At 50.7% G+C, this 21708-nt stretch overlaps 1 protein-coding gene across 5 annotated transcripts in view; it reads right to left on the reverse strand.

Annotated features, from left to right (window-relative positions):
- The window catches only part of LOC145360086 (endothelin-converting enzyme 1-like), a 363484-nt gene that overhangs the window by 38596 nt on the left and 303180 nt on the right, over positions 1-21708 (reverse strand). For all 5 annotated transcript variants that reach the window (XM_080215036.1, XM_080215038.1, XM_080215037.1 and 2 more), the window contains 5 exons: positions 20539-20685; positions 19211-19276; positions 10569-10757; positions 8319-8461; positions 6533-6647 (listed from right to left, as the gene is read on the reverse strand). In XM_080215036.1, coding sequence (XP_080071162.1) covers positions 6533-6647; positions 8319-8461; positions 10569-10757; positions 19211-19276; positions 20539-20685 — 660 coding nt within the window. The remainder of the gene's footprint in view (positions 1-6532; positions 6648-8318; positions 8462-10568; positions 10758-19210; positions 19277-20538; positions 20686-21708) is intronic.

Below are 21708 nucleotides of genomic sequence, written 5' to 3' on the forward strand. Positions count from 1 at the left end.
GATGGGCCGAAGGGCCTCTTTCTGCACTGTAGGGATTCTATGATTCTACAGAGTTAGAAACTGAAAGATCGTCAAGGTGAAATGGATTTCGAGTTTGACGGTGGGAGTCCAGTCGGAAAATGGGAGGGAAAGAGAGGAAGCAACAGGAAGTAAATGAAACAAGATGATGAAAGGGGCAGAGGGATATACAGGTGGAATGTGAAGGCTTGTGTTGATCACACAGACCAGCAGTGGACCCACTGGGCCCACAGGCCTGTTTCCAGTAAGGAGAAGGAATAACAGAGGGACTTATCCTAAGGGGGTGAGGGGACAGTGGCACAGTGGTTAGCACTGCTGCCTCACAGTGCCAGGGACCCGGGTTCGATTCCGGCCTCGGGTCACTGTCTGTGTGGAGTCTCCAAGGACAATTAGGGATGGGCAATAAATGCTGGCCCAGCCAGCGGTGTCCACATTCCACAATCGAACAATAAAAAAAGCCTTGTTCCCACTTAAAACATTTAGTGTAACTCCGATTAATCTTGGAATCAATGCCGCGTGAGATATATTGATCCGAAAGTGTGAAACAAATGCATTTATCTTTGTTTCGAATGGGTGCGAAAACATCACGAAGGGCTAGTTGGCCTACTCCTGCTCCTATTTCTTATGTTCTTATCACAAGTACACTGTCTTCTTCTCGTTTTCCAATTGAGATAAAGCTTCTGGTTCAAACTGCCTCTGGGGTGTTAAGATTTGGCCTTCCATTGCTACAATTGCAGAGTGTGTCACTGGAAATCACAGAATGAGTCCCTCCCTGCCGCTACAGAGCAACCAGGTTAGGATTGCTTAACCCCGCTCCCCCCTACTGCCCAAGACGGAGGGGGTAAAATAATCTGACAGGGTGGATTGGTGCTGAAGGAACCACAGAAACCCTACAGTGCAGAAAGGAGGCCATTCGGCCCATTGAGTCTGCACCAACAACAATCCCACCTCGGCCTCATCCCCGTACCCCCACATTTTTACCCCGCTAACCCCTCTAACCTATGCATCCCACGACACCGAGGGGTAATTTAGCATGGCCAATGCACCTAATCCGCGCATCTTTAGATTGTGGGAGGAAACCGGAGCATCTGGAGGAAACCCATGCAGACATGGGGAGAACATGCAAACTCCGCACAGTGACCCCAGCTGGGGATCGAACCCGGATGCCTGGCGCTGTGAGGCAGCAGTGCTAAAACCACTGTGCCATCGTATCGCAGGTGGACTTTAATAATAATTCCACGGCCTTTGAAAGTTTAGCCCAGGAACTCCCTTGGGCCACTTCCTCCAATGTTGCCAAGACTTAATGGCCTGGGGTTGGGGGGGTGAGTGAATTACGCCCTGGACCCCACATCAGCATTGAAGCACGTGCATTAAGTGTCTTTCGATTTTCCTACGAATACACTCGATCGGATTTTTACAGAGCAGTCCTGGCTGGTGACGGGCGTTTCCAAGCGATTGTCGACGAGCTCAAACCCAAAACAAATGCCACAGCTCGCAGCTTCCTGCCCGTGTGTTGCTACAGGGGCACTGCGCCATGTGTCTGCAATCTCCAGAGCAGCGCGTCAGCAGGCTGTAACAGCGAGAGAGGCTGTTTCCTGTGATTTCAGACTCATGTTGAATCGCTGGGCTCTTTGAAGCAATTCGCCTGCCTGCTCTCTGATTAACCCCTCCGGCACTGCCCGCACGCAAATCGCTCGGGGCAGTCAGGGGGAATTAACCCTTCGTGCCGTCGCACTCACTTTGGCCCCCAACACGGGGTTTGGAACTGAAAAGTCGCCAACCCGGAATACTGGCCAGGATTTGGCGCCGGCAGTGGGAACCCTGCCGAGGGGGCCGGAATGTTGTGGGGGGGGGGGGTGGAGGAGGTGGCGGCGACCGTGGGACCCGGGACCATATCTGGTCAGCAGCAGTCAATGAATGAGCGAACCCCCGTAGGTTTCTGCAACAATTGGTTTGTGAAATATTATTTTCCCCTCCATCCTTGGGGTTCCAAAGAGCGGGAAAAGCCATTCCTTGCTTGCTCCAAAAAACAAATTCAAATTCCAACTGAATCCGACTCATGGTCCCCGTGAGAGAGACAAACGAGATCCAGGCTGACAATACAAGGCATTGCACCCCATCCTGGGCTCGATCTGACCCTCGATCTTATAGCCACAAAGCCGGGAAGCTGGCTTCATCGCCATCATTACTGAGAGAACTTTCAACTAAAGATTTTACCATCGCAGAATCCTACAGTGCAAAAGGAGCTCATTTGGCCCATCAAGTCTGCACCGACCACCATCTCACACAGACCCTATCCCCACAACTCTACACATTTACCCCAACTGCTCCCTCTGACACGAAGGGGCAATTTAGCATGGCCAAACCAACCTAACCTGCATATCTTTGGAGTGTGGGAGGAAACCCATGCAGACACGGGGAGAACGCGCAGACTCCGCACAGACAGTGACCCAAGCCGGGAATTGAACCTGAGTCCCTGGTGCTGTGAGGCAGCAGTGCTAACCATCTTGCTACCGTGCCGTCCTGCTTTAACTGAGTTTAATTTCCACCAGCTGCCCTAGTGGGATTTGAACCCCTGTCCCTGGAGCACTAGCCTGGGCCTCTGGATCATTACTGACAATGCCACAGTGGATGACTCTCCCTCTTGATAACTCGTTCAAAGCGCCAGAACAGAGAGGTTGGGCTTCCATGTGTCTTCCATGTTGCAGATCACTCAGGGAATCCATGTTGCTGTAACTACATGCACTTTGACACGTATGTTGTAGCCTGGAGCTATGATTAATAATGGTAGAGATTCCATTTAGTTCCAAAACATGGCTGACCAGGAATCTTTCCCTCTCTTACCGCCAGCCATTGGCGCGTTTGGAAGGATTTTGCAAGTTGACCACATTACGAACACACCTTCCCTGGCCAACAAGTTATAAGGAGAGGCTGGATTGACTGGGACTTCTTCCCTGGAGTGTAGGAGGCTTAGGGGTGATCTTATAGAATCATAGAACCCTACAGTGCAGAAAGAGGCCCTTCAGCCCATCAAGTCCACACCGAACACAATCCCACTCAGGCCCTACCCCCACATTATACCCACTAATCCCTCTAACCTACACATCTCTGGACACTAAGGAGCAATTTCTTAGCACGGCCAATCAACCCAACCCGCACATCTTTGGACTGTGGGAGGAAACTGGAGCACCCGGAGGAAACCCACACAGACACGAGGAGAATGTGCAAACTCCACACAGACAGTGACCCGAGCCGGGAATCGAACCCAGGACCCTGGAGCTGTGAAGCAGCAGTGCTAACCACTGTGCTACCGTGCCGCCCAAAATAAATGAGGAGCAACAAAGTAATGAGGAGCACAGATCAGCTGGATTAGCAACATCTTTTCCCAAAGGTAGGGGAATTTAAAGCTAAGTGGCATATGTTTAAGGTGAGAGGGGAGAGATACAAAAAGGTTCAGAGGAGCAATTCCTTTCACACAGAAGGTGGTGAGTATCTGGAACGAGTTGCCAGAGGTAATAGTAGAGGTGGGTACAATTTTGTCTTTTAAAAAGCATATAGATAGTTATGTGGGTAAGATGGGTATAGAGGGATATGGGCCAAACGCGAGCAATTGGGACTAGCTTAGTGGGCAGCATGGATAAGTTGGGCCGAAGGGCCTGTTTCCATGCTGTAAACATCTATGACTCTTGGCCTGGGGGTGGGTCTCGAACACAGAGCACAGTAGCACAGTGGTTAGTGCTGCTGCCTCACAGCTCCAGGGTCCTGGGTTCGATTCCCGGCTCGGGTCACTGTCTGTGTGGAGTTTGCACATTCTCCTCGTGTCTGCGTGGGTTTCCTCTGGTTTCCTCCCACAGTCCAAAGACGTGCGGGTTACGTTAGTTGGCTGTGATAAGAAATTGCCCCTTAGTGTCCAGGGGTGCGTAGGTTAGAGGGATTAGTGGGTATGATGTGGGGGTCGAGCCTGGGTGGGATTGTGTTCTGTGCAGACGCGATGGGCCTCTGCCTGCACTGTAGGATTCTATGGTACAGAGCCTCTGGCTCAGAGGCAGTGACACTAACCCACTGTGCCACATAACCTCTACACAAACGCCATGCAACACTGCACAAATCTGTTTGGTTCCCTCTGATTTTCTATCAACCTGTTGTTCAAACTATCGCACTGACAGTGATCAAACCAGGCAGCTCCAGGGGATCGGGAGGAAAAGGATCAGAACGGTTTTTTGTCCTGTAATATGAGACAGCTGTGGGAACTATTTATTCCTTCCTACAGTTGGAGGAACTAGCTAAGCTCAATAGCTACTGTAAAAATAAACACTACTCCTGCTGTTGTTTATATATCCTTTCACTGTTGAGTAAATCTCTTTGGCAGTTAAAGTGAAACTTGAGGCTGGTATTACCATGACGGTGTCTGAAAATGGGTCATTAAAAAAATACAAGAGAAACTGGTAGTGAAAATAAGCCGATGGCTCTCTGACCACTCCCAAGCCACAGCACAAACATTTCTTGACATTTGTCAGATCGTGCCTGCTTTCTCTAGGACGTGGGGTGAGTTAGGATTCACACACCACTCTCAAAAACAAGCAGTAGATTCACCACCGAATTCATACAGGGCAGAAAAAGGCCATTCGGCCCATCGAGCCTGCACTGACCCCAATCCCACCCAATCCCTATCCCCGTAACCCCGTGTATTTACCCTGCTAATTCCCCTGTCACTAAGGGGCAATTTAGCATGGCCAACCCACCTAACCCGCACTTCTTCGGAGTGTGGGAGGAAACCTGAGTACCGGGAGTCTGTCCGCCCCTCAGCTGACGGGTTCAAAGGTCGCGGCGCCATATTTAAGCTCCAGTCCAGCGCAGTCGTATCGCTCTCTCCAGTCCAGCTGTCTTCACCAGACTGTGCATGGTGTTGGCAACCCCAAGGGAAAAGGCCAGCAGCCTGGGGGGGGGGGGGGTGTTGGAATCTGCCCCTGGATTCAATAACCCTTCCTCAGGAACCCATCACCTGCGTGAGGCCCCTGCTTGACCCAGGCCTCCACCCATCACATCTGGCGCCCTCGTCCATCCCTTTCCAGCAAACGATGCGTTATCCCTTTAACTTCTCATGCAGGCTTGTCACCTTTCCACCCTCGCTCTTCCCTCTGTTGTCCATTGCTTGCCATCTTCATCCGTCCTTCTCGCCCCTCTGCCTGCCATCGCGAGCCATCCCCCCCCTTTGCACAGCCTTCCTGCCACACTGCACCACCCCACCCAGCCTTCACCAACCCCCTCCCCCGCGGGCGAGATGGGAGAATTCCGCCCCCTGCATTCCCGACTCCACAATCAGGAGAAGCAAGCGACCCTGTCGAGGCCCTTCAGACTCTCGCCTGGTGCAAGGGGATTGCAGAGTGATGGAATGACAGTCCTGTTAATGGTGATGTAGAGAAGGTATCAAAGATCAGGTGTCCAGGAGGTTCTGAGCGAGCAAAGCGCAGAACACCCCATGTCCTGGAAACCTTGCGTTTACCCTGAAGGCTTTGCAAATCACCCTTCATGAATAATGTCAGAAATACTCCGACTTTACATAGAACACTGCAGCACAAACAGGCCCTTTGGCCCACAAGATCATATCCCTACCTACTAGGCCTATGTGTAATCCTCAATCCCATTAAGTCCCATATACTCATCCAGAAGTCTCTTAAAAGACTCCAGCGAGTTCGCCTCCACCACCACCGACGGCAGCCGATTCCACTCACTCACCACCCTCTGAGTGAAAAACTTACCCCTGACACCTCCTCTGTACCTGCTCCCCAGTACCTTAAACCTGTGTCCTCTCGTAGCGACCATTTCAGCCCGGGGAAATAACCTCCGAGAATCCACCCTATCTATACCCCTCAACATTTTATAAACCTCTATCAGGTCACCTCTCAACCTTCGTCTCTCCAGGGAGAAGAGACCGAGCTCCCTCAACCTATCCTCATAAGACATGCCTCCCAATCCAGGCAACATCCTTGTAAATCTCCTCTGCACCCTCTCAATAGCTTCCACATCCTTCTATTTCTCAAGTCAATTCTAGAATAAGCAAAGCTTGGCAAGACAATAAGACATCGTGGGAGGGAATTCTCCAGCCCACTCAGGACATCGGGGGGGGGGGTGGGGGGAGGGATTTTTCATTCCCGCCAAAGCCAACAGTGATTTCCATTCCTCGCTTGTCCTGCCTGAGTTTGGCGGGACTGGAAGATTCTGTCTGTGGGAAGGGCTGGAGAAAGATCTCATCAAAACACCTCTCGTTCTTCTGAGCTAGAAGGAGATGGCCGTGCTCACAGTATCCCTACAGTGCAGAAGGAGGCCATTCGGCCCATTGAGTCTGCACCAACCACGATCCCACCCAGGCCCTATTCCCGCAACCCCACATATTTACTCTGATAATCCCCTGACACTAGGGTCAATTTAGCATGGCCAATCCACCTAACCCTCACATCATTGGGCTCGATTTGCCATATTATTGACTGGGGGACCCGGGCGTCTCTATACTGACCTTTTTTGTTCCGGACATGGCCATGATGAGTTTTTCCTCAGCCTCCTGGAAGCGATGGTCCAAATTGTAGGCGGTTTTCTTCACCACATTCCAGATCATGTAGTTGTTGAGAACGCTGGAAGCAGCAACATTGACCACACATTGTTCAGTCTTTCATTAATATAACCCAACACCGCACAGCGACAAAACCGGACCCAGAGAACGTGGCAACACTGGCACCCAATCCAGAGAGCAGGACACGCTAAAATCACAGGCACTACCCGAGCCCTCAGGTATGATGGTGTGTTTGGGGAATAAAACTTTCATGTTTTTGTTGGTAGTTACCAATGAGTCTGCCAACTCCCCAACTCCATCCTACCCATTCCCAGAGACTGGATCGGAGGGGGGAGGCACAGTGGGGAGGGGGCTATCCACCCACACGGGCAACTTATCTTGTTCAACAGCGGCTGAAGGAGGCAAAATTTCCAGCCAATCTGATGAGAAACAGAAGGAGGGAGAGACAGAGAGAGAGGAGGAAAAAAGTGAAAGGGGTCGGGGGGTGGGGGAGAGAAGAGAAATAGAGAAGAAAGAGGAGCATGGAAGAAAGAGTAGAGAAAGAGAGCAGAAAGAGAGAGGGAGAGAGAGAGAGCGAGGAGGGGAGGGAGCACGCGAGGAGGGGAGGGAGCGAGCGAGGAGGGGAGGGAGGGAGCGAGGAGGGGAGGGAGGGAGCGAGGAGGGGACGGAGTGAGCGAGGAGGGGACGGAGTGAGCGAGGAGGGGACGGAGCGAGCGAGGAAGGGAGGGAGGGAGCGAGGAGGGGACGGAGAGAGCGAGGAGGGGACGGAGAGAGCGAGGAGGGGACGGAGAGAGCGAGGAGGGGACGGAGAGAGCGAGGAGGGGACGGAGAGAGCGAGGAGGGGACGGAGAGAGCGAGGAGGGGACGGAGAGAGCGAGGAGGGGAGGGAGGCAGCGAGGAGGGGACGGAGGGAGCGAGGAGGGGACGGAGAGAGCGAGGAGGGGACGGAGAGAGTGAGGAGGGGACGGAGAGAGCGAGGAGGGGACGGAGAGAGCGAGGAGGGGACGGAGAGAGCGAGGAGGGGACGGAGAGAGCGAGGAGGGGACGGAGAGAGCGAGAAAGGGGGGAGGGAGAGAGCGAGAAGGGGGAGGGAGAGAGTGAGCGAGAAGTGGGGAGGCAGAGAGAGAGAAGGGGAAAGGGAAAGAGGGCAGAGAGAGAGAAGAGATAAGGGTGAGAGAGGGAGAAGAGAGAAGAATGACAGAGAGAGAGAGGATTAGAGATGAAGAAAGCGGGAGTGCAGATGTGGAGATGTTTGAGACAGCATTTTTGGATGAGATATTAAACTGGGCTCTGGCTGTACAAATGGAAGTTTGAGATCGCAGGGCAATATCTGCTGCTGTTTCACCTCACTGCTGCTAATGGGATCTTGCTCTTCACAAGAGATGGCGCCACCTCTGCCTAACTAACAACAGCCTTCACCTGGGAGTAATTCATCGCATGGGAGGTTGTATGAGGCCATTCTGAAAGATGTGATAAAGTCACTAACAGTAAGATGACTTCTTTCATTCTTGTGATGTCAGAAATTCCCCGGGGTTGAGGCCATTTGTTAGTGAGGTCCCTATTACACAAAACCAAAGGCTAGAGTTTCTCTTTGTGACGTTACATTGTCCTAAACAGGCATACTCCCATAAGCTGCAATGTGCTGCAGGTCTAAAGCTGGAGCCAACTTTCTAACATGGGACGAATGCGGGGGGAACGGGGGCAAAAAAGACAAAAAGAGTTGGGTTCTGACCATTTATCAGTTGAGTTAATGAGGTCAGAGACCTCCCGTAGATATTCCTTCGCATAGACAACAATAGGCTCCGAGTCATTCAGCTCCACAGGGTAAAAGATAGCGGAAAGTAACGGCAGCCAGTCAATAACAGGAGCTAATGCCTGCAGGAGACAAACAGAACATTACTCAAGACAGAGAGGCTGGAGGGGAGGAGACAGAAATCTTCCTGAGTGAGTCAGAAGCACGCTAAACTAACACAGGCACAATAATATTCACTTCTCAGCCCCATACACCACGGGGCAGCAGGAAGTGCCAAGTGGGTGTTGACAATCCAGAGAGGCGCAGCTCCCAACTCTGAAGGCATTTTCGAAACAATTCCTTTCTAGCCTCCGTGCAGTGGAATGTGGCAATTAGAACGGTAACACAGTGGTTAGCGCTGCTGCCTCACGTCACCAAGGACCCAGGTTCGATACCCGGCTTGGGTCACTGTCTGTGTGGAGTCTGCATGTCCTCCCCATGCCTGCGTGGGTTTCCTCTGGTTGCTCCAGTTTCTTCCCACAGTCTGAAAGATGTGCTGGTTCGGTATATTGGCCGTGCTAAATTCCCCCTCAGGGTACCCAAACAGGCGCCGGAGTGGGGCGACTTGGGGATTTTCTCAGTAACTTCATTGCAGTGTTAATGTAAGCCTACTTGTGACACTAATAAATAAATATACTTTATGAACTTTTTGTGGAAGTGACCGAGGGCGGAGAATAGAGAAAAAAAAGTCCTTTTATCCCATTTTGTAAGGATCCAAATCCATCCCAAGGACAAATATTTTTATAGTTTAATACGAAGTCTCACAACACCAGGTTAAAGTCCAACAGGTTTATTTGGAACCATGAGCTTTCAGAGTGAGCAAAGCAAAGTTTATTTATTATTGTCACAAGTCGGCTTACATTAACACTGCAATGGAATTGTTGTGAAAATCCCCTCGTCGCCACACTCTGTTTGGGTACATAGAGAGAATTTAGCACGGCCAATGCACCCTAGCCAGCACGTCTTTCGGAGTGTGGGAGAAAACCGGGGCACCCGGAGGAAACCCATGCAGACATGGGGAGAGGGGGCAGACTCTGCACAGACAGTGACCCAAGCTGGGACTCGAACCTGCGGTCCCTGGCATTGTGAAGTGCTAACCATCGTGTGCCACCCTGTGGGTTATAAAGACCTTCCTATCCGGCCCTCTCTTTTCTCCAACAAAGAGCTGTACCTTGCCTGGTCTTTTCTGACGGTTAAAATTTCCCTCACTTCTGGCACCATCCTGGCGAATCTTTCTGTACTTTCTCCTGCGGCTACAAGTTTGCCAATGGAGTTATTGACTTGTCATCGCCTTCAATCTCTCGCAAATCCTCTGCAAAAAAAGCAACCAGGCGTGCCAGACCCCAGTGACATACAGCTCTGGAGAAAATGGGCTTGAAATCACCTCATTGCCCCCAATCAAACTCCACTCACCACACTTAGATGCTGATATTACTCACACGCTACATCCCCAAGTATTAGTTTCTTAAAGTAATGTGCCCAAATTGCATCTGATTGAATCGATACTAACTGCTTCCACTGTGCCCCCGGGGAGCCTGCGCTCACTCAACTAGTGGTTCTGCACATCGATTCTCCGATCGCTAGTGGGGGACGGTTCCTCCGGTTCCGCTTTTCTGTAAGGACTGTAATAGCTGGTCAGGATCAATACCGCGTCTCGTTAGGATCCTAACAACAGCAGACAGGCCACTGGGCCAGTTAATCACCCAACGGGAGCCGGATTCTGGGGTGTGTCGGAGGGGACACGGTGTTCAGGGTTCAGAATAACCAGCGACTGGGGTCGTGGGGGTCGGAATGATGTAGCCACTTCCATCGTGTGTAGGGGCAGCCAGGCGCTTAACATTGCCGTGGATGGGGATCCACTGCTCTGCGGAGTTCTGGTAACTGAAAGATTAACTCTGTTCCTCTCTGCGTGGATGCTGTCTGGCTGTGTATTTAAGAAGGAGAGATAGATAGGTGCTTGATTTGTGAGGGGGTCAAAGGTTACGGGGAAAACGGGGCTGAGGAATCTATCAGCCACGATCGAACGGTGGAGCAGACCTGATGGGCCGAATGGCCTCATTCTGCTCTGATATCTCACGGTCGGACAGGATGAGAATTTCCAGAGCTTTCTGTTTCGAACTTCACGGCAGCTGCCCCCCCACTCCCCAGTTACTGACACCCCCCCCGCCACCTCAATCCGGCACCGTTTACCTGGAGGCTGCGGACGGTCATCTTGTTGTAGATAAGCTCCTCGTCCCTGCGGGCTTCCTGAGGGACGGTGATGTTGGCCAGGGCTGCCTCGAAGTCCAGAACCTGCTGCATTTGTGCCCGAGTGCCGGCCTCCTCGCCGTCCAGTAACACCCCCAACTCCACCATGTAGTTCAGGTAAGCCGTCAGGATCTGGGTCAAAAAAAAACAGGGCACACCGTTTAAAAATCATAGAAACCCCGACAGTGCAGAAAGAGGCCCTTCGGCCCATCGAGTCTGCACCGAACACAATCCCACCCAGGCCCTACCCCCATATCCCTACATATTTTACCCACTAATCCCTCTAACCTACACATCCCTGGACACTAAGGGACAATTCCTTAGCATGGCCGATCAACCTAACCCGCACATCTTTGGACTGTGGGAGGAAACCAGAGTACCCGGAGGAAACCCACGCAGACACGAGGAGAATGTGCAAACTCTACACAGACAGTGACCCGAGCCCGGGAATCGAACCCAGGACCCTGGAGCTGTGAGGCAGCAGTGCTGACCCACTGTGCTTTAATAACGAAGCTCACTCTTTGAGCAGAATTAGGAAGGCTATTAATTCTCAAGGATTCAATGACAGGGTTCCCTGGGACGACACTGGTATTGTGAATACGACCTCTCTGAAACTACATATTGAAGGCTGTGCTTACAACAAGCACTTGCTGTTCGAGTCTGGTCTAGTTGAAGTAACTCTCCCTGTGTCCCAGTTTGCTGCTTTGGCTCCAGGAGGTAACCATTTGACACCAGTGGCCGTGACCACCTGATGCCTATTGCTGGTTGCTAAATGGCTGCATCTTTGACTTCTGTCGTTCCAGCTTGTGTGTCACTTTCCGAGGCAAACCTTATCCCCTGAGCCGCAGGGGAGGCCCTCGGTCAGTAGCCCCTCAGCACTGAGTTAACGGTGACTCCCATCCGTGCATTAACCACAGAGTCTGAAAGAATCCCACAGGCTTTCTTCGGGGGGAGCCAGTCCCTCCTGGCTCCTGATGGCCCCAAAACCTATTCCATTCTGGCTGGGAAAGCGAGGGATGTTTATGTGCCTGGCAACAGCAGGCAGTAAACCTGTCTGCAAATTGATTCAGCTGCTGGACTGATCCCCCCCCCTCCTCCGGTGCTCCAAATCCATCAGGGCAACATAGACAACAGATTCCACGTTAATCTTCAATAAACACAGACATTTATTTAACAGTAGGCCAATAAGGCAATAGAACCATAGAATCCCTATAGTGCAGAAGGAGGCCATTCAGTCCATCGAGTCTGCACTGGCTCTTCGAAAAAACATCTTACCCAAACCCACACCACCCGACGCCCATCGCCCCCCCAGCCTATGCAGTGTATTTACCCTGGCTAATCCACCTAACCTACACATCTCGGGACACTAAGGGGCAATTTACCCTGGCCAATCCACCTAATCTACACATCTCGGGACACTAAGGGGCAATTTACCCTGGCCAATCCACCTAACCTACACATCTCGGGACACTAAGGGGCAATTTACCCTGGCCAATCCACCTAACCCAAAAGAATCCCACACTCTTTCTTCGGAGGATGAAGGCTGACCTGACAGAAGTGTATATGATGTTGAGAGGTATTGATCGAGTGGATTCTCAGAGGCTTTTTCCCAGGGCTGAAATGGCTGCCACAAGAGGACACATGTTTAGAGGACACATGTTTAGAGGACACATGTTTAGAGTGCTGGGGAGAAAATGGGGTGGCACGGTAGCACAGTGGTAAGCACTGTTGCTTCACAGCTCCAGGGTCCTGGGTTCGATTCCAGGCTTGGGTCACTGTCTGTGTAGAGTTTGCACATTCTCCCCATGTCTGTGTGGGTTTCCTCCGGCTGCTCTGGTTTCCTCCCACAGTCCAAAGATGTGCAGGTTAGGTTGATTGGCCATGCTAAGAAATTGTCCCTTAGTGTCCAGGGATGCATAGGTTAGAGGGATTAGTGGGTATGATATGTAGGGATATGGGGGTAGGGCCTGGGTGGGATTGTGTTCGGTGCAGACTCGAAGAGCCTCTTTCTGCACTGTAGGGTTCTATGATAACCTGCACATCTTTGGACTGTGGGAGGAAACTGGAGCACCCGGAGGAAACCCACACAGACACGGGGAGAACGTGCAGACCACACACAGACAGTGACCCAAGGCTGGAATTGAACCAGAGTCCCTGATGCTGTGAGGCAGCACCGTGCCATTCTGATAACCACAACGTAATTATAAATGATATATTAATAGAATGTTACTGCTGGTGTTCCTGGGGAACCTTCCATATTCCGAAGGTTTGAAAGCAACACAACAATTGCTGTGAAACACTCTCCAAAGAGCTGCCGGGGTTTATTGGATTGACGTAGCTGTCAGCTTCCTTGAAAAGGAGCCTGCCAGTCACCCTCAGGGCTCAAGCACGTTAGCAGCATTGCTCGTTCCTGAGGTGGCCCGATGGTTTCTGCCTCAGGCTAACGCCCGTGGCAATAGTTGGACAAAACTTGCAGCGTTTACGTCGTGAGTCATGATCCTGACAGCAGAGCATCTTCAGGCTGCCTGTGACTGGATTAAATGGACCATCACCAAGGCAAAAATGAGCCATAAGTGGTATGTCACACATGGTCTGCCTTCCCTGCTGTGATACATCTGAACCTTCCCGATCGTATCCAATAGTAACGCCACAGGATATCTGCTAGTATTCTCTAGAAAAAATTGTGCTAAGTCACTCCACTAATATTGTCGTCCAATCTTATTCAACCATCAGACTGCTCTCCCCTTATGGAGTCCACAAGACTATAAAATGCAGGCCATTCAGCCCATTGACTCTGCTCCTCTATTCAATGAGATCATGACTGATCTGATGTGATAATTCTCAACTCCACTTTCCCGCCTTATTCCCTCGATTCCTCTTACTCATTACAAATCTGTCTAATTTTTGCCTATACTTAGCAACGCAACCTCTACGACCCTGTGCGGTAAATAATTCCACTGCCCACCGAGGGAAGACATTTCTCCTTGTTGGTGTCTGGAACAAGCTGCCAGAGGTAGTAGTAGAGGCGGGTACAATTTTGTCTTTTGAAAAGCACTTAGATAATTACATGGATAAGATGGGTATAGAGGGATATGGGCCAAATGTGGGCAATTGGGACTAGCTTAGGGGTTTTAAAAAAAGGGCGGCATGGACAAGTTGGGCCGAAGGGCCTATTTCCATGCTACAAACATCTATGACTCTATCGTAAATGGGCAATCTCTTACTCTGCGATTATGCCCTCTGGTTCTAGACTCTCCCATTAGAGGGAACAACCTCTCAGCATCTCAGACTGACCTCCCTGTCAATCCCCCTGAAATTCCTAAATGTCTCAATAAGGTGGTCTCTTGTTCTTGTAAACTCCAGTGAGTACAAGTCCAACTTACTCCTGGTAAAAGAATCCCTCCATACCTGGGATCAACCCAGTGAACCTTCTCTGGACTGCCTCCAATGCCAATGTACCTTTCCACAAATAAGGGGACCAAAACTGTTCACAGAATCCCAGGTGTGCTCTAACTAGTACCTTGCATAGTTTTAGCAAGACTTCTCTATTTTTACACTAAAAAATAAAGGCCAACATTCCACTTGCCTTCCCTATTACCTGCTGAACTTGCATGCCATCTTTTTGTGATTTATGCATGAGGACCCCCAAATCCCCAGTGCTGCAGCTTTCTGCAGTCTTTCTCCATTTGAATATTATTTAGCTCCTTTATTCTTCCTACCAAAGTGTAACTTCACATGTTACTGCATTATATTCTATCTGCCAAGTTTTTGCCCACCTCCCTAACCTGTTTATACCCCCCTGTAAACTCTTTGTAACATCCTAACCACTTGCCTTTCTAACTATTTTTGCATCATTTGCAAACTTGGCAATGGTACATTCACTTCCCTTGCCCATGTCATTGATATATATTGTAAATAATTGTGGACTCAGCACGGATCCCTGCGGCACTCCACTAATTCAAGTTGCTATCTTGAAAATTCCTCTCTTATCCCAACTCCCCATCTTCTATCGGTTAGTCAATCATCTTGCTAGTATACTACCCCCAACACCATGGCCACTTAATAAGCAGCCTTTTGTGCAGTGCCTTCTCGAATGCTCTTTGGAAATCCAAATATATTACATCTAGTGGTTCCCCTTTATCGATCCTGCTCATTACCACCTCAAAGAATTCTAATAACCTTGACAGGCATGACTCCTCCTTCATGGAACCATGCTGATTCTGATGGGATTTATTAGGCATTTCTATTACATCCTTTATAATGGACTCTAACATTTTCCCAATGACAGAAGTTAAGCTAACTGACCTATAGTTACCTGTTTTTGTTTCCCCCCTCCTCCCTTTTTGAACAATAGTGTCACACTGGCAGTTTTCCAATCCCCTGGAATTTTACCAGAATTTAAGGATGCTTGGAAGATTACCACGAGTGTATCCACTAACATTATAGCTCCTCCCGTCAATATTCCTGGGATCGAACCCGGAGCATTGACTGGGGAACTCCCAGTCTCTCGCCCTCTGAATCCTATTTAATGCTTGGAAAACTACAAAAATCCTCAGAAACTCCAGATAGCCTTTAGAATCTGCAACACCCTCCATAAACTGCACCATTCAGGTTTGGATTAAATAAAGGTTTGTTTCAGAATGCAACTGATCACCGTAATTATGAATCACACGTTATGTGAATTTAAACACTGCACTCAAACATGGCAGGGTAGGATTCGAACAGAGGGCTGTGAACACCAGTACGACTTTCTCTGGATCAGGTCAGAGACCAGCTGAACCCACTCTCCGGAATGAAAAGCTGGAGGAAGGACAATGTTCTGGATTGCAGCTGGCTGTGCGGTGCTGGAAACTCATCATTCGCTAACCCTCAGCAAGAAAGTGGGGTCTGGATTAAAAAAAATGGAATGTTTTCCCATGGCGTAGCAAGCCAAGAGTTTTGGTTTTGCCAGAGTGCGTCACGCAAGGACCTGCTGCTCTTCCAAACTGTACTGGACTGCCAACCCTTCCACAATGCTCAGGGCTCCTCACGTCTGGCACCCAGTCCATAATACGGGAGCTACAACCAACGTATTTCAACCCTCTAACTGTTCCCCCTTTCCTTGGGTGCTGGCACACTCCAGGAGGGAGGGGTTCTGATCACGTCCTGACTGTCAACACGGAATGCTGTTTTAAAAGGTGCTACTTCCCGGCGTTCCCTGCCTAGTGAATACCGGGTGGGGGAAAATCGAGGGGAGCGGAAAACTGTCACCCTTTCATTCTGCAAATGACAGGAATGACTTGGGCAAAGGAAGAATTGTGGATATCTGTGGCAATTTCCCCATAGTTAGTGTGCCCTGGAGGTACCAGAGAATGGCTGAGGGATGGCCGTGAAGACTACAGATAGGAGCTAAATGTGCTGCACCTCCCCAGGGCTCAGTGTGTGGCACCCTCTCTCTCCAAGTCAGTGGCTGGTGGGTATAGCATCACAGAACCCTACAGTGCAGAAAGAGGCCCTTCGGCCCATCGACTCTGCACCGAACACAATCCCACCCAGGCCCTACCCCCATATCCCCACATATTATACCCAGTAATCCCTCTAACCTACACATCCCTGGACACTAAGGGGCAATTTCTTAGCACGGCCAATCAACCTAACCCGCACATCTTTGGACTGTGGGAGGAAACCGGAGTACCCGGAGGAAGCCCACCTCCGCACACTTCACAGACTCCAGTACTTACACCAGGCAGACACCACCCACCCTGCACAGCCAAGGGAGTGTTGCTGGTGCTGTCTCATGAATAAGACATTCAATTGAAACTCTGACTGCCCTCTCAGGTGGATGTACAAGATCCCTGGTTTGAACAGAATGGAAGTTCTCGCTGGTGTTCTGGTGAAGATTTGAAATCATGTTTCTGCGGCACATCGGTGGGCCAGCAAATGACCATCTCCAACGAGTGGGAGTCTAACGGGCGGCACGGTGGGTTAGCACTGCTGCTTCACGGCTCCAGGGTCCTGGGTTCGATTCCCGGCTGGGGTCACTGTCTGTGTGGAGTTTGCACATTCTCCTCGTGTCTGCGTGGGTTCCCTCCGGGTGCTCCAGTTTCCTCCCACAGTCCAAAGATGTGCGGCTTAGGTTGATTGGCCGTGCTAAGAAATTGCCCCTTAGTGTCCAGGGATGTGTAGGTTAGAGGGCTTAGTGGGTATAATATGTAGGGATATGGGGATAGGGCCTGGGTGGGATTGTGTTCGGTGCAGACTCAATGGGCCGAAGGGCCTCTTTCTGCACTGTAGGGTTCTACGATCTAACTACCTCTCCATGACGTTCAACGATTTGATCTGATTTATTATTGTCACATGTATTAGTACACCGTGAAAAGTATTGCTTCTTGCGCGCTATACAGGCAAAGCATACCGTTCATAGAGAAGGAAAGGAGAGAGTGCAGAACGTAGTGTTACAGTCACAGCGAGGGTGTAGAGAAAGATCAACTTAATACGAGGCAGATCCATTCAAAAGTCTGACAGCAGCAGGGAAGAAGCTGTTCTCGAGTCGGTTGGTGCGTGACCTCAGGCTTTTGTATCATTTTTCTGTTGGAAGGGAGAATGTCCGGGGTGCGTGGGGCCCTGAATTATGCCGGCAGCTCCATTTCTTTTTGGACTATTATTCGGTGCGCTCCATCACAAAGCCAGTGAGATTGTCCCTTCAGGAATTCCATTCTGGGCACAGACCGTGACCCCCTAATCACAGCCACAGTCTGTCCCAGCATCGAGTGGATGGAACAAGAACGCAGGCTAATGTGGAGAGGTCAAATTCTCCCATTGTGAGAGAAAGCACATCGCAATTGCTGGAAATTGCAGGTTATGGAAGGTCGGCAGGTTCCTGTGCAGTTAGCGAGGTCACTCCACATTGTTTGCTTGCAATATCCGTTTTCTGAAAGTGCTTTCTATTCCAGCGTTTATTGCTTTCTGGGGCCAGGAATTTTGAGGCAATCTTTCCAAAGGTTTCATTCCCTGTCTTCCTGCAACATGCCTGCTAATCATGGCTCAGTAATGCCATGGAATCAGCATGTAGAGAGAGGCCCCCCGCCCACAAGAACCATCTGAGCCTCTGTAGAGATTGAATCTATGCAGTTTTTTAAGTTTGCGTTTTAAGCTTATTTATTAGTGTCACAAGTCGGCTTACATTAACACTGCGATGAAGTTACTGTGAAAATCCCCTAGCTGCTACACTCCAGCATCTGTTGGGGTACACTGAGGGAGAATTTAGCACAATCCATCTAACCAACACGTCTTTCAGACTGTGGGAGGAAACCCACGCAGACATGGGGAGAACATGCAGACTCTGCACAGACAGTGACCCAAGCCGGGAATTGAACCCGGGTCCCTGTGAGGCAGCAGTGCTAACCAGTATACCATCATTAGCGTTATAGGGCGAACCACTCTAACCATCTACCTGAACAGTAAGAAGTCTCACACCAGGTTAAAGTCCAGTAGGTTTATTTGAAGCAATGCCCCGAAAGCTCGTGATTCCAGACACACCTATTGGGCTTTAATTTGGTGTTGCGAGACTTCTGACTGTGTCCATCCCAGTCCAACGCCGGCATCTCCATATCGCGGACTTGAAGGAAGTCCTTATATCGCTGATGGATGGATAATACATGATGTACATTTCAGTCTGTAATGTATTAGGTCCCTGCCATGTATACAGAGCAGCCACTGGACAGCAAACCATCAGCAGATTTTGTCAATGTTTGGATGTCCTTTGTACCTCTCTAGTCTGCAACATGCTGACATTCAATCCAACTTCACATTTATTCAATTACTATCTAACAGTGACACTAACTCTGGAAATGCACCCAAAAGTGCCAGACTGCAAAAGGACACAGTGGGGGCACTTGAAAACAGTCATACAAAAACTGTATACAATGACCACAGCAGGGCTGCTGTCCCCTTGTCTCTGATTCCCTCGCTGTATTTCTATGAAGTCCTTTTGGAAGGAAGACTTTCTCCACTCGCTTTTTCACACAAGCTTCGTTCAAACACCATTCTGACTAAAACAGGCTTGGGTCTGGCCTTCAAATACACCCAGCCCTCAGTGCATTGACAATCGACGTGTTAGAGGCTGTGTTAAACGGGGCGGGAAGAATCAATGGGCTGAACGGCCTCTTGTAATGACTATAGCGTCCTGAGGTTGAACACTCTGCCCCGTGCTAATCTCAGGGGAATTGGGATTGTTATCATCTTTGGCATCCCCGGGGCTACGGGATTCACTTTTCACTGTGTGCTAACACACGTGAGAGTAATAAATCAAATCAAACATCAGCCTTGTGGGCAAACAGCTTCTGGAACTCGTCCACGTGCTGGGGCTGGGCGGTTAGGGAGTTATCGCAAGCGCGTGTGCCATGTTAGCAAGGACAGAATGAGGGAGGGGGCAGGGCTGCAGGTTTGAGGGGGAAGAACGATGAGGAATGAATGAAAGAAAAGATGGTGGCGCTTTTGACAAGGGTGAGGGGCAGCTTGTCGTCTCCGGGACTGGCCTGCGCTCGCCGCTAAACCCCCCGGCACAAACCGTCAAATTTCCCACCACCCTCCGGGGCTCCACCGACCTTCTCATTGGCCGTCGTGTTGAGGTAATAATCTCTCGATGGCAATCCGAGTCCTGATTGGTCCACCTGCAGGGGAAGAAACAGGAAGTGAGAGAACCAAAAGTGAAAGATGGGCTTCTGGGAATGGCCCATTTGTCAAAGATAAAACGCAAAATACCCCGGACGCTGGAATCGGAAACCCGAGCGGGAAAAGTGCTGGAAAATCCCAGCAGGTCGGACAGCATCTCTGGAGAGGGAATAGAGCCAATGTTTTGAGTCTGGTCTATCTCAGAGCTATTTAACCCCTTTGCTGATATCCTTGCAGCTGCTTGTTTCTCTTTTAAATAAATGTTACTTCTTTATACAGAGGTATCTGTCTCATGAGTTTTTGTATTGTCTTACAGGAAGGATGTGGAAGCTATTGAGAGGGTGCAGAGGAGATTTATAATGATGTTGCCTGGATTGGGAGGCATGCCTTATGAAGATAGGTTGAGGGAGCTCGGTCTCTTCTCCCTGGAGAGATGGAGGTTGAGAGGTGACCTGATAGAGGTTTATAAGATGTTGAGAGGTATAGATCGGGTGGATTCTCAGAGGCTATTTCCCAGGGCTGGAATGGTCGCTACGAGAGGACACAGGTTTAAGGTGCTGGGGGAGTAGGTACAGAGGAGATGTCAGGGGTAAGTTTTTCACTCAGAGGGTGATGGGTGAGTGGAATCGGCTGCCGTCGGTGGTGGTAGAGGCAAATTCGATAGGGTCTTTTAAGAGACTTCTGGATGAGTCTCTTCTGGATGGGATTTAGTAAGATAGAGGGTTATAGGTAAGCCTAGTAGGTAGAGATGTTCGGTGCAACTTGTGGGCCGAAGGGCCTGTTTGTGCTGTAGTTTTTCTATGTTCTAAAGTTAAGTCAACACCGGTCATCTTGATAAACCTCCGTGACAGAAGTGTTGGCTCCATTCTGTCTCCACAGATGCTGTCTAACCTGCCGAGATGTTACAGCATTTTCTATTTTTGACTCATTCTCCAACCTCATCTTGTCATGACTACACCGACCCCACCTCCCTTCCCAGAGTGCAGTAGGCTTTACCGAAGACAGTTACAGACAACGAACAGTCAGGCACATTGATAGACGGCCGAAGCGGCCAAGGAAGACCAGCCGAACTCCCGGTGACGATGGCTCGGAGCTGATTAACGGCCTGGTTCCACCCTCGTCCTCACAACCCACTTCACCTCGTCCTGTACTCGGCCCGTCGCTCACACTCCCTTCCTCCCTGTCACCTCCGTCACGCCCAGTTTTGCGCGACAGACCAGAGTCCCTCTCTGGTGACACGGGACTGCGGCCGGCTGCCTACCTGGATGACGTTACTGTTGGAGTTTTTGGAGTCCGTGCTGATGAAGATGGTGAAGAACGGCGATGTTCGGTAGTGGGCCGTGACAGACCGAAGCACTTCCTGGAAGTTCTCCTTCTCCCAGGGTTTTGTAATGTTCCAGCCTCCCAGCTGCAGGGAGAATTGGGAGAAGTGAACGAGGTGTCAGCTTTGTTTAAATACAATCGTAACTCTTCCTGGATTGCAGTTTGGTACAGCACAGGCGGAGGCCATTCTGCCCATTATACCCATGCATGCTTAATGAAAATTAATCTTATTTCTTCATCCTTTTCAAGCACAAGTCCATTTCCTTTCGAACATTACTGGTGGTGCAGCTTAATTCCGCCACTATCTCAGGCAACAAGTTCACTCAGTGAGTATAAAAATATCTCATCACCATCGTCCTTTTCTCCCCAATTCTCACATCACGTGTCTACTGACTCCCTGACTGGTGAAGACAGGCTCTTCCCAACCACTCTCTCCAACCCCCTCTGATAGCCCATTTTCTAATGTAATTATCACCCTTCAACCTTTGAGTGGTGGGGGGGGAGAGGGAGAGGGAGAGAGCGGGGGAGAGGGAGAGAGAGAGAGCGGGGGAGAGGGAGAGAGAGAGAGCGGGGGAGAGGGAGAGCGGGGGAGAGGGAGAGAGAGAGAGCGGGGGAGAGGGAGAGAGAGAGAGCGGGGGAGAGGGAGAGAGAAAGAGCGGGGGAGAGGGAGAGAGAGAGAGCGGGGGAGAGGGAGAGCGGGGGAGAGGGAGAGAGAGAGAGCGGGGGGGAGGGAGAGGGAGAGAGAGAGAGCGGGGGGAGAGGGAGAGAGAGAGAGCGGGGGAGAGGGAGAGAGAGAGAGCGGGGAGAGGGAGAGCGGGGGAGAGGGAGAGAGAGAGAGCGGGGGAGAGGAGAGAGAGAGAGCGGGGGAGAGGGAGAGAGAAAGAGCGGGGGAGAGGGAGAGAGAGAGAGCGGGGGAGAGGGAGAGCGGGGGAGAGGGAGAGAGAGAGAGCGGGGGAGAGGGAGAGAGAGAGAGCGGGGGAGAGGGAGAGAGAGAGAGCGGGGGAGAGGGAGAGAGAGAGAGCGGGGGAGAGGGAGAGAGAGAGAGCGGGGGAGAGGGAGAGAGAGAGAGCGGGGGAGAGGAGAGAGAGAGAGCGGGGGAGAGGGAGAG

The sequence above is a fragment of the Carcharhinus amblyrhynchos genome, chromosome 30, assembly GCF_965287045.1.
Source record: "Carcharhinus amblyrhynchos chromosome 30, sCarAmb.v2.hapA, whole genome shotgun sequence".
Taxonomy (NCBI): Eukaryota; Metazoa; Chordata; class Chondrichthyes; order Carcharhiniformes; family Carcharhinidae; genus Carcharhinus; species Carcharhinus amblyrhynchos.